Source organism: Trachypithecus francoisi, unplaced genomic scaffold (assembly GCF_009764315.1).
Source record: "Trachypithecus francoisi isolate TF-2019V2 unplaced genomic scaffold, Tfra_2.0 Lachesis_group2, whole genome shotgun sequence".
Lineage (NCBI taxonomy): Eukaryota > Metazoa > Chordata > Mammalia > Primates > Cercopithecidae > Trachypithecus > Trachypithecus francoisi.
This window is the reverse complement of record NW_022681465.1, coordinates 14,502,575-14,518,330: the sequence shown is the minus strand read 5'-3', so window position 1 is coordinate 14,518,330 and position 15,756 is coordinate 14,502,575. Positions and strand designations below refer to the sequence as shown.

Below are 15,756 nucleotides of genomic sequence, written 5' to 3'. Positions count from 1 at the left end.
CAGAGCCCACCGAGCCATGGGTACTGCTGGGACTTGGGCGGGCACACACCTCAGGGAGTTAGCTTCCCATGTCCTGACTTTAGAGACTGCACAAATGTCCTTTCACATCAGCCTTCTATTCAGGATTTCTGCAAACAGATGAGAAAGAATACTTGTTCTTGATGGTGTGTTGAACAATAAAAGTCATCAGCCCAGAAGGAAAGCCAGAAAGAATCAAGAGAGAAGATATGGTCATTGGAAAAAATAAGCTACTATCAGCAGCCAGGCTGGCAGAGCTGGGGAAGCCACTTGGCTGCAAGTCCTCCAGGACTGGGTGGGCTCAGGCCCGAGGTCGAGGCACCACTGGGGAATCTTCTCCCAGGTACAGGATCTTTGGTTTGTTCTTAACCAAATGAAACTGTTTCATTTTCTTGAATCTATCTGGACATTACCTTTGCTTTTCTGAGGCCAGGATGAAGGAGCTCTTCCCTTGCTCTAATTCTGAGTTCATCAGGCAACAGGGTGCCTTAGCTATTCTAACCGGGACAAGCTACAGCCTCGCTTATTCTAACCGGGACAAGCTACAGCCTCGCTTATTCTAACCGGGACAAGCTACAGGCCTCGTTGTGCACAGTCAGTCGACATTCTGGCACATACCAGGGTCTCGAGTGTGGTGTCTGAACCAGTCTGCAGGAGGCTGAGCGACTCCCATTTCTGAGCATGTACAGAGGGTTCTCAATCCAGTACATTCTGCCACCTCCCACCCATGAGAAGTCTCTGTGTCAGTCTCTCCCTCAGCCATCTGTCTGTCCGATTCAACAGTGACCAATTTAAATAAAAAGCCTAACACAAAAATCAGGCAAATATGTTTAATTTTTTAAAATAACTGATGGCAAAATAAAATATTTACATCACATCATACTGTGTAAACATGTAAGGTCTCTGTACAAAGAAATATACATGCAAAATAATGTAAAAATTTAACTGAAATAATAAAAGAAACAATACACAAATAAAAATTATGAGGTTACGAATACACATCCAGTTTTGAATCCAATTTCTTTTAAAAAGTTTCTGTACAATTTTACAAGAACCAACAAAAACCCAACAAAAGAATAAATAAAATACATCGGAAGCTGCAAAGCTTAACTACGCCAGTTTATGGCTCAAGACCCAGGTGTCTGGCTGGCTTGGGAAATGGGCTGGTCTCTTTTGTAGTGCAGTTCACACAAGAAAGATAAAAAGACATCCAGAGAACTTCGAGGGTGCCCAGAAACCCAGCCTCCTTGAGTTGAAAGGACTCCCCACGCCAGGGCGAATGCTGCCACAGTGACTCGGGCATTGGGTACCAGCCGCGGGGCGGCCAGTGCTTAATCGGCTTTTATTTCTTACCAAAAGCTCAAAACCCAGCCAATTTTTGTACAGAAAGTTGAAAGTCAAAAAGTCTAAAAAGTAGTAAATGTCCAGACTGATTTTGGGAAAAAAAATAATACTTTGGCATTCTGAATAATAGCATAATAAATTTTAAAACATTACCCTATTATCCAGTTTTATATTCAGAGTATGAAATCACTTTTTACAGTCCTCAAAACCAACAAGTTTCACGAAAAGTCTCCGTTCACCGATGGCACAGGGCTACGACCCTACCCACCCACCCGCCAACCCCAACACACACACAAAACCATAAAGCTCACCATACGAAGTATGTGCTTTTTCTATATATTTATTACAGGTACAACAGAGGTCTTCATAAATAGTTGCATAAAATGTTAAAGCCACAACATTGCACATGATATGAAGTAAAACCAAAAAACCCCCAATGAGTGCATTTACAGTATTTTCATCTGACTGTGTACTGCTCAACAATCTGATTGACGGCTTGGGGCAGGAACAGGGGGAGGGGCAGTGGGGCAGGACCCAACCTGATGTCTTCATTTGATGGGAATACCCTCGGACCCCTAGAGGAAGCCCCAGGCGGTGGGTGGGGGGTGGGTAGGGGAGGCAGGTGGGAAAACCACAGACCGAAGGCAGGAACAGTCTTATATACAAGTAAGGCCTACATTTCATCAGAGCAAAACGATTCATTCTATTTTATGCAAAAGTTTGAGGTTGAATGCACGTTTCAGAAGCCACGTCTGGTGTGAGACGCACACAGACGAGGCGCCTGGAAAAGCTCAGAGTCGAGTGGACTCTGAGCCCTAGACAAGGCCGTGGGAGTGGCCGCCACCTGGGTGCGTCTGCCCCAGAGACGCACAGTATCTTTGTTCGTTAACACCAGTGGTTGAACATAGGCATTTTGTTTCCTTGAATAAATCTTGAAAACGTTAAATTTGCAAAATTCTATTCATGTTTGTTTAAAAAAGTATCTTTTTATTTTTTGCAGAAACCTGAATAAAATACTGTGATACAGCAATGCGACCTCTGCCTTGGGCAGAGTGTAAGTGACGGTCCTCCACCCCAGCGCAGCTTGCAGCTCTGTGTCCAAGCACTGCTGAGCACAGCTCACTTGGAATGCGATTTCACACGATGAACATACCGGCAGCTGATCAGTCATATTTGCTTGTTTTTCTCTTGAAAATTCAGATTAACAGCTGATTGGCAGGTGAAAGAGAATGAGAAAGAACTTCTGGATAGGTCAAACTCTAGGCAGAAGCCTGCTCTGCAGGAAGTTTTTAATGCTACGGATAGGTCGAACATCATTCTGGTGTTTGCGCCGCTCAATGAAGGAAGTCAGTCTGGACGTGTCGAGGACGCCCGTGCTTCTGCCGTTGCCCGCCTGCAGCCACTGCTCCTGGAGGGCCAGCGCAGCCGAGGGACGCTTGGCGGGGTCCTCCTGCAGGAGGAAGCACACGAACTCCTTGGCCTTCTGGCTCACTCCTTTAAAGTAGTCATCTGGGAAGCTAAAGTCTAAGCGGCAAATGTTCAGGCAGGTCTCTTCCACACTGTCGTCCAGGAAGGGGGACACGCCACTAAGAAGTACGTATGTGAGCACTCCAACACTCCACGTATCCGAGGTCAGGGAGACAGGGTTCCCGAGGATGATTTCAGGGGCTGCGAATTCAGGGTTCCCCAGTAACTGGTGGATGTAGTAGGTCGTGTTGAGTTGAACAGCATCTCCAAAGTCAGCCAGTTTGATGGTTGGCTTGGCTAAACTCTCATCCACCAGGATATTCTCAGGCTGGAAGACAGAATACAACTGTCATTTTCAGACCAGTCCAAAATTAAGCTTACTCAGGATGATGGGCGGGACTCTACGGTGAGGTGGAAGGAATCTGTGATGTCAACTAGGACAAGCCATGCATGTGCAAAGCAGGCCAGACCCTCAGCTGCCAGCCCAGGGTGAGGAGGAAGAGACGACCCAGTGGAGCTGGGACCCAGGTTCACAGAGCAGCTCTCTCTGGAGATCTAAGGGCCAAGGTGCCTCATGAAACCAGGCTGCTTTCTGAAGCTGGGTGTTCATTCTCCCTCCCAGCACCGCAGGGAGTACTCTCTTTCCTGCGTCAGCTACCACTGCACCCGCCACACCCACCGGGCAACACTCATGGGGACTTTCTGAAAGTTGTGGAAGGCCGGGAGGGCTCCAGCGTTTTACCCAGTGTACTCCTGACTGTGTGCATCACTGAACGCAAACGCTTAGAAACAGAGATTAGCAACCAGTGCTAATCAGCTGCCCCCGCTACCCTTTTTGTCCCTAGTCGCTCGGGGACTCCTGGCCTGGCTTCAGAGGGGGCTCTGTGCCCCGCATGGCCAAGCCGGTGTGCTCGGACCCCACTTCACCTGCCCGGGGCCTCACCAACCTTTAGGTCCAGGTGTGCTATCCTGCAGTTGTGCAGGTACCGGACAGCTTCCAGAACCTCCCCCAGGTGCGCCCTGATCTTGCCTTCGGTGAGGCTTCCCCATCGCACCACGCAGTCCAGGAGGCGACCCTGGTCGGCCCTACAGAGGCAGGAACGGGTGAGTTACGATGTGCTTTTCTTTCCAGACCTCTTCGGGCTAGTAAGAAGTAAACATGTCAGATCTGTCACCTGTTATGAATGTGTCATCAGGATCTCAGGGCTGTGCCTCTAAGGTGTGACCAGACAAGGAGGGGAATTTTTGTGAAGCTCTGATGGGAAGACACGAGTGGGGAACATGGTGTCTCCATCTTAAGAGGGAAGCCAGGGGTAAAGCGGCCCAGTCAAGGGTCCAAACCCGCCTGTTGCGGGGCATGGCGTGGCCTGGCTGCCGGCAGTACCAGGCACAGCAGGCATCCTGTGGTATCTGCTGAAGGAAGGCATGTAGACCGTGCTGCTCAGAGCTGTCATTTCCTCACCTGTAGAATAGGTCACGGGAAGCCTCACTGAGATCACGTAACCACAGGCTGGGCAGGAGATGGCCCAGTCAGTGCTCCGTGTGGGACTCAGAAGCCCTCCTCCTCTGAAATGACTGTTCATACTAAAATACACTTCCCCAGCAGTGCCAAGTGCCATGGGGCTCAACGCCTTCTATCAACTCATTTTTTCCTTATGACTGTCTGTGAAGTGGGCCTTGCTGTACCCATCTGACACATGAGGAAAGTCAGGCACAGAGAAAGCATGAAACTTGCCTAAGGTCCACCGCTCCAGGGTGGAGAAGCCGGGACTGGACTGAGGTGGTCTGGCCCCGCCTCTCTCAACACCGGCCTATGCTGCTCTTTGCAAAACAGAAATCTGTAGGAAGATCAGCTGCCTGTCTAGTAACGGGGAGTAGCCTGTGAGAACTGGAGTAATGTGTCATGAAAACAGATCCTATTAACAGGACGGTGAGGCCAAGCCATGTTTCCCAGAAATGACGGGGGAAAGCACTGAAATGTCAGTCCAGAAACGAAGGCCTTGTAGATTGATGACAAGCACTCAGGCCACAATCGTGTTACCCGGGGAAGGTGAGCAGTGACTGTTGGTCACCCGCGTCTGGAGCCAGAGAGGAGACATCCCAGGTCCCAAGGCTCCCAGGCCAGGCCTCGGCTTGGACGTTAGCTCTTCCACACACGTCGCACCATGTCGGCCCCATGCCAACCCTCCGAAGCCAATGCCGCTTTTAAGGATACCCAGGGTGAGAAATGAGCCGATGAGAGGGAGGGCGGGGACTGAGGCCGGGCCCAGGCCCGTGGACCTCCTCTCCGTCCACACTGCTCAGCCTCAGGTGCGCCCCACCGTCCGCCCTTCTGCATGTTTTCTATTCTTGGGAGGGGCTGGAAGTAGGTCCCCATGTTCTGGGGGAGGTTTTAGCTGTGCAGCCATGGGTGGGAGGCCTTCCTGAGACACCCAGTGTCACCCACGGTACATGCGCTGCCCGAGGAAGCTGGTAAGGTTACATGTGGGGCCACACGGGACCCTGTGGAGCCTTGCCCAGGGAAGGGTATGGGGAGGCATTCATCATTTCTTTAAGAAAAAAATGACAATAACTGCAACATCAGGTACAGGGCCTGGAGGGAGTTCCTGCAGGCGAGGGGACCCGAGCTTGAGTCTGCCCCTGCATGACCCCATGGGGGTGCCCTGCTAATCCTATCCTTCCCACTGAAGAGCTATGCAAACTTTCCACACAGCGGCAAAAGGTTTTACCCTTCCCCACGGAAAAGAAGTTGCAAATGAAAGTCAATGTATAAAATGACCCTCCCAAAAAGGAGGAATCGACATTTTTCAAAGCTAAATGCACAGACGTTTGGGGCGGATGAATCTGTGGGGGTCGTCCCTGCCTTGTAGGAGGTTGGGCGGCATCCCTGGCCTCCGGTCACTCCCTGCCGGACACACCCCCAGCCTGAGCTCTCCTGACACTTCCATGCGAACCCACACCTAGATGAGAACAGCTCCTGAGGGACACAGGTTTCAAACTTCACGTGACTGGATCATTTTCTGATCTTATAAAGGAGCCCAGGAAGTACAACGGTACCAGTGGGGCAGCTCTGGGTGGTGTGCCCGCGCTCCCTCTGTGGAGGACATTCTGCAGGGAGGTGCGTCTTACCCTCCCATCCGACTGGCCCGCCCTTGGCAGGAGACCCGAGGGGCAGTGCTGATCCGGGGTGAGCTGCCCCTGCACAGGCTGGGGGGTATCAGGTCAGCCTCCAAACACTAATGGGGGCTTGGGTTCAGCACCACAGACAGCCTGGCCTCATGGGACCTTCAGAAACGGGAGGGCACCTCCAGGCTGGCTGGGCGTGTCGGGCGTTCCACCCTAGGACTGACTGCCCTTCACCAGGCAGCTGCCCATGAAGACCACACTGCTTTCTGCCATTACTGGAAGGCTCGAAAACTGTGGGCTGTGAGAGTGAAGATTTTTTTTTTTTTTTTTTTGAGACGGAGTCTCGCTCTGTCGCCCAGGCTGGAGTGCAGTGACTAGATCTCAGCTCACTGCAAGCTCCGCCTCCCGGGTTTACACCATTCTCCGGCCTCAGCCTCCCGAGTAGCTGGGACTACAGGCGCCCGCCACCTCGCCCGGCTAGTTTTTTATATTTTTTGTAGAGACGGGGTTTCATCGTGTTAGCCAGGATGGTCTCGATCTCCTGACCTCGTGATCCGCCCGTCTCGGCCTCCCAAAGTGCTGGGATTACAGGCTTGAGCCACCGCGCCCGGCCTGAAGATGTTTTTCAGTTCTGTAAATTCTAAAAACCCAATTTCTATCCTTCTTAGAGAACAAACGGCAAAACAAAACCCCCTGAAGTGGAGGCAGAGAGTGGGAGAGGGAAGGCCAGGTGTGTACGCACATTTCTAAGACCAGGACGTAGCTGGTGGGGGTCTCGAAGGTGTCGAGGAGGCCGACGAGCAGGGGGTGCTGGAGGCTCTGCAGGATGCCAAGCTCATGGGTGACCTGGTCGCGCTTCATCAACTTCTTGTTCACAAACTTAGTGGCCACTGCTCGCTTGGTTCCTTTCTGATCACATTTCTTAACGACAGAGAATCTGCCCCTGTAAAATATGTCAAGAAGACCATTTGCAGAGGCTGCTGAGGTCTGGCACCGAGAAAGACTCTGTTATCCTAAATGGACTGGCTGTGTGGTGGCCCGGTCCTGTCCGGAGGCCCCGCTCTCCTGGCCACCCCACGGAGGAGCTGTGGTGCCATGGCCGTTCCCCAAATCTGTCCTTGTCCCCGTAGCCATGCGATTCTGCTGGTCCTCCCTCCCAGGCAGCCTTGGTGTCCTTACACTGGTGGCTGCTTCACAGCACCGCGTGTGGTAGAAGTGACAGGGCAAGACCTCTGAGCCTCGGCCTGGCCAGGCGGCTCCCCTCTGCTCTCCACAACGTGCAGAAGCTGGGATGTCTGCTCATGCCTCCCGTCAGCCACCCTTCCCTGCACGTTTGAAAGGAGCGTCTGCTGTGGTCACTGCCTCAGCCTCAACCCTGTGGGTGTGAGTGGGGGGCAGGCACGAGGACCCTGGAGCTGCACCTGATGACTGGTCACACCTCATCATGATCTGCATGAGGCTTTGGACCTCAGATGGGGGCCTGAGGTGGGTACGTGCATTCTGCACACGTGAGGACCAGAGATGCGCATGTGGTGGGCAGTTTGTGTACAGGGTGAAAGGCCATGGCTTTGCCATGTCTCTCACTCGGAGGCGGGGGCTGTTCCTCCCCTGGAATCAGGGCTGCCTGGGGCTGGCTCTGGCCCACAGGGTGTGGAGGACGTTGGTCGTTGATTTCTGAGGCTCGGCCTTCAGAGGCCTTGACGCTCCTGCTGTTCTGGAATGCCACTGCCCTCACGTGGGGAGGCCCAGGGTGAAAGTCGATGTGGAGAGAGCCAGTGTCCCAGACAAGGCCTCTGACACGCATGGAACATGGTGCACCAGCTGACTAGGCCAGGAGGGGCCAAGAGAATAATGGCCCCATCTGCCCACCGCACCAGAAGGCACACGTCACCACTGTCCTAAGACAGCATGTGCTGGTGTGACTTTTTATGCAGCCTGAGACAGCTGACAGAGATATCAACAAGAGCTGTGTAACCAGTTATGGCCTCAGTAATGAAAGCCAGAGGGTGCTGCTGGCTGGAGTTTCTGGGGGAGTTCTTACAAAAGGACAAAGGAGAGCTGTCATGCTCCTTTGACCCTGCTCTTCCTGCCACATGGGACACAGCACCTGGATATGAGTGCTGTGTGGCCCTGGAGGCAGAGCCAAGAGGAGCCGGGCTGTCTGATGGCACTGCTGGGCCACCCCTGGCTCGGCTGCCCCTCATGAAGAGAAAGAGCCCCCTAGATGGGAAACCACTCTTAGTTTGTGCAGGAGGACCCTGATACCCCATCTGATTTTACTGTCACTCCTTGAAGTCTCCACGCACAAGCGAAACGTGAAGGACACAAGAGGATTAAGAACTCCAGGAAGCGTCTGAAAGACTCCTGAACTCTCCCAAGGCTGGCACCGAGCTCCCACTATTCTACATGCACAGAGGGAAGCAACTTCTCCCCACCGCGGGCTGCCTTGTGGCATCTGGCCTCTCTGCCGGAACCCGGGAGGAAAACGGCTTCCTTACTTCCCCAGAGTTCAGCATCGAAAGGCAATGCGAGTCACGATTCAAATGTAAGACACACAGCTTCCAACTGCTGGCAAGATAACACGGCTTAGCTTTCATCCGTGCACTCTCTGGTATGTCTTCCCTGCGCTCTACTCTTTCGGAAGGCATTCTGGGTTGTACATCATACCTGCCAAGCTCAGCCACTTCACTGTAGAAGGAGTCAAAGTTGTCCTTCCAGGTCACCATGATCCCATCCATCCCTGGACCTGCAAGAAGAACAGCACCTGCCTGGACTTGTTTCCCGTGGAGCTTCTTGGGTAAGACGGCTACCGCCACGCACTGTCCCTCGCGGCAGCTGCACATGGCCCCGGGCGCCTGCCACATGGCCCATATGAGTGGAGATGTGGTGGGTGCAGAAAGGACACACAGACACTGGGCCTTAGTGTGAAGGAAGAATGCAAAATATTTCACTAATCATTTTTCAAATTAAATACATGTTAGTAAAAACTGTTTTTACTTTTATTTTTAAAATATGTTTACTAGAAAAATCTCAGCTTGCACGTGTGGCCTCTCTTTGCTTCTACTGGACAGCAGTGCTCCAGGTGGTCCTCCCTGCTCACCCGGCCGCAGCGCCTCAAGGCTACGCTGCTCTCTCCTCCCCACGCCTCCTTTCACAGCCGTGAGAGATCAAGAGTCCACAGCATTTACTTAACGTTCACAGAGTTTTACATGGTTAATAAATCACAAATACACTACAAAGAGAATTCTATTGTTAAGAGTGCCAACTGTAAATCACCTGTTAGTAATGAATCCTGTGTACACGTCCACAGGAACAGAAAGCATCCTTTCTAGAGTCTTCCTGTGAAAAGAAGCACTAAGTGGGGGAGCCCCACGTGGCCCCGCTGCCAGGCAGCCCCTGGGAAGGACAGCTGCCACTGTGATTCTAAGCCTCCATGGAGCCTGGGCCTCCTGACCCCGCTCATCCAGCCTCTTCTCCCCACTGAGTTCCTCCTTCGGCCTGCTCGCCTGACCTGCAGTCCAGCCCAGGCTGAGCATCTGTCCATCCCATCCTCACCTGGGCTTCTTCACCTCTCCCCACGTTGTCACTGGGAATGTGTTTCCTTAAACCGTGTCCAAGCTGACTTGTGTAATAGGGCTCCCTGGGGCGGTGGCCACCTCCTCCACGTGCCTTCCCTGACTCACTCATGGCTGGAAATCATCTCCTCGCATAGCAGTGGGCAGTCCCAATGGGTGCCATGTGCTGCCAGCTAGCACTGTTGTCACAGGAGTGCTGCTGACCGCTCCATGACTATAAGCGAACCCATGTCTGATCCACCTTTGCAGCCTCCCAGAAACCAGAAGAGTGCCTGGCACACACAAAGCCTCAAATCTTCACCGAAGGACACACGAGAAGCAACAATCACTTCAATCACTCAAAGGCTACGTTTCATTCTGCAGTCTTTTTTGTTAATGCTGGCACATTTGCACCCCTTTAAAGTGCTGTAGAAATGGTAAGGCTAATTCTGACTGTGTAGGTGAAGGAGCACTGATAGAGAATCATTAATCAAAATAAAATTATTTCACTAGGCAGATCTGAAGCATCTACCAAATCACATTAAGAAATACTGGACTGGCTGGGCGCGGTGGCTCAAGCCTGTAATCCCAGCACTTTGGGAGGCCGTGACGGGCGGATCACGAGGTCAGGAGATCGAGACCATCCTGGCTAACACAGTGAAACCCCGTCTCTACTAAAAAAAATACAAAAAACTAGCCGGGCGAGGTGGCGGGCACCTGTAGTCCCAGCTACTCGGGAGGCTGAGGCAGGAGAATGGCATAAACCCGGGAGGCGGAGCTTGCAGTGAGCTGAGATTGCGCCACTGCACTCCAGCCTTGGCGACAGAGCGAGACTCCGTCTCAACAACAACAACAACAACAACAACAACAACAACAAAAAGAAATACTGGACTATTATTTACATAAAAGTATTTTTCTTCTTCTTTTTTTAACTGAAAGGGCTTGGTGTTTTTTTTTTTTTTTAAATAAACATTTTTATTCGAGCATTACATATATACAGAAAAACGGACCAAACATAAATGGCGACTCGGTGCCCACTAACCAGATCCAGAGACAGAGCAGCACAGAGGGCAGGTGCTCCCTGGCTCCTCTAAAACACACCTTCCTTTCTCCCTGGGTTTTGTTTCTTTTTTTTTTTTTTTTTTGAGGCAGGGTCTTGCTCTGTCACCCAGGCTGGAGTGCAGTGGTGCAATCTCGGCTCACTGCAACCTCAACCTCCCAGTGGCAAGTGATCCACCTCAGCCTCCAGAGTAGTTGGGACCACACACGTGTGCGCCACCACACTCAGCTGAGTTTTTGTATTTTTGTAGAGATGGGGTTTTGCCATGTTGCTGGTCTCCAACTCCTGGGCTCAAGCCATCTACCCGCCATGGCCTCCCAAAGTGCTGGGATTAGAGGCATGAGCCACTGCACCCGGCACCCTTTTCTCATCAACAGAAACTTCGGCCCTGGCTGGTGGCATGAAAGGGCTCTCTCTGGATGATTCTCTTGGACAGTTTGGGGGCCTGCACGTGTCCTCAGGGTGCAGAGCCAATGCCTCCAGCCTCAGGACTCCCTCTCGTAGCCCAGACTCTGACCAGCTCCCTGCCTTGAGCCGGAGCTGGGCTTAGAAGAAGCCTTTGTTTCTTGAGCATCTGAGAACTGGGGCTCTGCAAGGCAGCCAAGGCTGGACAGAATGAGGGCACCCACTCCAGCCTGTGGGTGCAGGAACAGCCTCAGGTGGACAGGAGTGGAGCCATGGGTAGATTTAAAACAAAACACAAAATTACTGATGCCTGCAAACAAAGTGGCTTCTCTCAGAAAACAACTGGAAATAGTTACGATCATCTTGGAATAGTTCACATAATTCTTCTGAAAACCTTTAGGGGTGCAGCTGAATTTGTGTGATAGAATTAACCATACACTTTGATTATTTTCCCATTTGCATTTCCAGGGTATGAAGTCTTTTTTTTTTTTTTTTTTTTGAGACAGAGAGTCACTCTGTCGCCCAGGCTGGATTGCAGTGGCACGATCTTGGCTCACTGCAACCTCTGCCTCCTGCGTTCAAGTGATTCTCCTGCCTCAGACTCACGAGTAGCTGCGACTACAGGAGCGTGCCACCACGCTGGCTAATTTTTTTGTATTTTTCGTAGAGATGGGGTTTCACCATGTTAACCAGGATGGTCTCTATCTCCTGACCTCGTGATCCACTCACCTCGGCCTCCCTAAGTGCTGGTTACAGGCGTGAGCCACCACGCCTGGCTGAACAGTCTACCTTTCTAAAGTCCTTTAGCTTTTGCTAGTGATTTATTTTAAAAAAAAATCACCTGTGTAATTTCTGTGTTATTTAAAAATTAGAAAACCTTTACTTTTTATTGTTTACTGCCAAATTCTAGATTTTAAAATTTCTTGTTCCATGATTCAAAAAATCAGAACATGTTTTCTGATTTAATGTTGTTAAAAACAGGAAATTAAGATATCTGGGATAAAAGTTCTAAGACAAATTCTGCTTACTGTCTACACACAGGGTGCTCTGGGACTCAATCAATCTTTTATTTGAAGCGGCTCCATTTGTGGCGCAGCTGGAGGATGGACGGGAACCCTCAGAGCCCAGTACTGCACAGCCGGCCTTCCGCAAGATGGCAGCAGAGAGCAGTCCACGCCTTTCTCAGCAGCTATCTACGTCAGGCAACTACAGAACATTTTGAAAGCGCCTAAGATACGGGTTCTGCCCCAAGGAGCTTGCGGTTTAGCTGAGGAGAGAGAACAAGGTCTTCAGACCAGAGCAAGCAGGCCCCACGGCAGAGGCCTCCTAGTCAGATGCTCTGGACAAGCTGCTGAGCAGCCCTGGGCCTGGTTCCTCCTGGACAGGGTAAGGAGGGGGCGCATCCACCCAGAAGGGTTGCTGTTAGGGTCTCAGAGGGGCACAGGCCTGCGCAGGCCCGGAACTCACCCGCATCTCCTTTCCTGCTTTCCCCATGCACATTCTACGTGAGACCAACCTAGACCAGATCCAGATTCAGCTGGGTAGCTGGAGATGAGTGTTTTGAGTACTAAGAGCACGGAAAGCACCCTGCTCCAACTCAGAGGCTGGTGGGAGGGGGGGGCTGGTGCCCCATGGTGGGCAGCCAGAGGCCCTCACCAGCCAGGCCTCCATCCTCCTCCCAGCAACAGGAGCTCTGGTGTCTCCCCTGACCTTACATAAGGTGCCGAGAGGTCACTCTGCTGTGCCACCCCGGACACTTTGGTCTGCTACTTCCAATTCTCTTTTGAAGCCCCACAGATGACTTATTGTTCTATCTTTCAGGCCACATGGAGTGCGAGGGCAGACTCAGGACTTCCGGAGACTGCTGGAAGATGTGCCCCACTGGGTCACACAGAATCCTCGTTTTATGGTGCTTACCTAGGACCCTCAGGCTGGCTGACGATGAGGCTGAACCCATGTCGTTGACAGCGATGCACGTGTAGATGCCGTCATCTTCCGTGGTCACGCCCACAATCTTCAGAGTGGCCTCTCCCAGGTCACTGCGGCACAGATGGGAACACACTGGGCGTGAGAAAAGCTGAGCACGTCGCCATCAGCGCTGGCCTCCTCCTTCAGGATCAAGGGAAGGCAGGAGCTCAAGTGCTGATGAGGAGCTGTACACCCAGGCGTGAAATGTGCTCTCATGGAAGAAGTGGAGTGCTGAAGGTGGCCAAAGAAATCTATCCATGAAGGAGGAATTTCCAGTTGCCAAGAGACAAGATGGTGCTCCCAGCCAGCGAAACCCACCAGGAGTGGGCCTCCCTCACCTGTAGGAGATGCTGTAGTGACCATCGTTGTTCAAGGTGTTGTGTTCAGGGCCCTTCCAGGTAATTGAGGCTTTGGGGCGGCCACAGACTCGACATCTAAGAACAACGGTCTCCCCTGTCTCACACGTGACCTCACTCAATGGAATGACGAATTCTGGGGGAACTGCACGGGAAAGGAGTTGGTAAAGGCCCATCAGTCCTGGCTCCTCCACACCCACCCACATGTCCCCGACAGACTGATAGGACCTAACCTGCTATGCACGCCTAGAGCGCCACGGAAAACCCATTTCCAGAGGCCACACTCAAGTACTCTGAAGCATGCCCCATAGATCTAGAATCATCTCTAGGACTACAAGAAAAAGAACAGAACTCACCGTCATAAATGTAGTTGGGATTGAGAAGCTGAAATGGAAACAGCAAACAAGCATTAACTGAAATCAGCTACTTTAAGGTGTATTACTTTCATTCCAGAGCTACAATTATTGTTGAAAGACTTGTAGAAATTGACTTGCCTGGGCATCAATCAAAACAGACCACATTTTTCACTGCACTCAAAAGCTTCATGCACACTAATTTGGGTGGGTCTTTTTCTTCCTACCCACAAACACAAAAACACTGCTTCGTCGTGTGTTTTTCTCATGCTACAGGCTGAGTCCAGCTGGTCCTCAGATGCGTTCCTAATGCAGAGCCACCAATGCCCTGGCTCCCGGCGCTCGGAGCCCCTTCCAGGAGATACCTTCTTTTTCTCCAGGCAACCCCTGCCGCAGGTGTCAGGCAATCTGATTACAGGACTCAAGCTGACTGAAGTTGTCCCCAAGGGAATCTGTCACAGCCGGCGAGACCATATGCGCCCCCACATCTAGCCACTTCCCCTCTGCTCTAAGGCAGGAACACTGAAGGAAGCCTGAGCCATAGCTTCTCTGCATCTCCGCTGTTTCTGAGAAGCTAGTCTCTGTGCTTCATTTGCAAACCTAACCATGTTCTTTATAAGCCACAGGTGTACTTGCGAAAGTGTGCAGGGGTCTACCTGGTTGCTTGTAGGACTCACCCATCCCTGTGCCGGCCAGCGTAGTGCCCCTAACAAGACCCTACAGGACACACAGGGCACAGGGCTGGTGGGTGGCAGGGAGGTCATAAGCAAGCCCAGCTTCAGGTCTGCAGAGTCTCTGCCCTCCCTGATCCCTTCTCTCATGCTGGGATGACACGGGCTCCTGAAGACCCCTGAACACACCTTCACAGATACCTTGTTGCTGAGTCCTTCCCGTGACTTCCTATAACCGTTCTCTAACTTGCCTTCCCTTTTGCCGTCTTTATCTTTTTTCTCAGATTTTTTCCTTAAACGGAGTGCTGTGTGCCAAGATGTTGACTTCCTAGGGGAAAAGAACACATTGTGGGTATTACGCCTTTCCAATATTCACCAAGTGCTACCTGGAAGTGTTAAAGAAAAGCGGAATATTCAACTTATGTGTGTGCAGGGGGATGGGAAATCCTCTACGAACAGTGACCTCTGTTAGAGAAAATGCTCCTGTGATTCTCAAGAACCAGGAGATAAAACCAACAATCTCTTCAAGTTTGAGGATGAAAACATAAAGGTGCCTGTGAGAACTGATTTTATGTGTAACTTGACTGGGTCACAGGATGCCTAGATATTTGTTCAAACGTTATTCTGGGTCCTCCTGTGAGTGTTTCTGAATGAGATTAACATTTGGATGGGTCCAGTAAAGGAAAGTGCCCTTTCTAAGGTGAATGGCCCTCATCCAATCAGTCGAAGACCTTAAGGGAACACAAAAAGTCTGGTCTCCCAAGCAAGAGGGCGTTCTCTAGCAGACTGTCTTCAGGCTCAGCCTGCACCACGTGCTCTCCTGGGTCTGAAGCCTTCTGGTCCACATTGCAGATTTGGACTTGCCAGTCTCCATAACTACGTGAGCTAATTTCTTATCATAAATCCATTTCTGGACAGGCACACCTTACAGACACTGGGGATTTGGTTCCAGACCAGCACAATAAACTGAGTCACAATAAAGTCAGCCACATCAATTTTTGGATTCTTAGTGCATATAAAAGTTGTTTATACTATACTAGAGTCTATTATATGTGCAATAGTATTATGTCTAAAAAATATACACACCTTAATTAAAAACACTTTATTTGCTAAAAAAAAAAAAATGCTATCATCCGAGCCATCAGTGAGTCGTAATATTTCTGCTCGTGGAGGGCCTTGCCTAGATACTGATGGCTGCTGACTGATCAAGGTGGTAGTTGCTGAAGGCTGGGGTGGCTGTGGCAATTTCGTTTTTCTTTTTTTTTTTTTTGAGACGGAGTTTCGCTCATTCACCCAGGCTGGAGTGCAGGGCGCGATCTCGGCTCACTGCAAGCTCTGCCTCACGGGTTCATGCTATTCTCCTGCTTCAGCCTCCCAAGTAGCTGGGACTACAGGCGCCCGCCACTATGCCCAGCTAATTTTTTTGTAGTTTTA

The 15,756-nt window shown here is 51.2% G+C and overlaps 1 protein-coding gene across 2 annotated transcripts in view; it reads right to left on the bottom strand.

Moving 5' to 3' along the window:
- Nucleotides 1-834: 834 nt before the first annotated feature.
- Nucleotides 835-15,756, bottom strand: part of TRIO (trio Rho guanine nucleotide exchange factor) — a 371,755-nt gene continuing 356,833 nt past the window's right edge. Inside the window, exons 50-57 of one of the 2 annotated variants that reach the window (XM_033178811.1) lie at nt 14,512-14,650; nt 13,655-13,682; nt 13,281-13,443; nt 12,892-13,013; nt 8,623-8,701; nt 6,698-6,898; nt 3,777-3,915; nt 835-3,157 (exon numbers count right to left, since the gene is read on the bottom strand). In XM_033178811.1, the coding sequence (XP_033034702.1) occupies nt 2,615-3,157; nt 3,777-3,915; nt 6,698-6,898; nt 8,623-8,701; nt 12,892-13,013; nt 13,281-13,443; nt 13,655-13,682; nt 14,512-14,650 (1,414 nt within the window). In that variant the 3' untranslated portion in view covers nt 835-2,614. The remainder of the gene's footprint in view (nt 3,158-3,776; nt 3,916-6,697; nt 6,899-8,622; nt 8,702-12,891; nt 13,014-13,280; nt 13,444-13,654; nt 13,683-14,511; nt 14,651-15,756) is intronic. The other variant, XM_033178812.1, reaches the window with a different exon arrangement.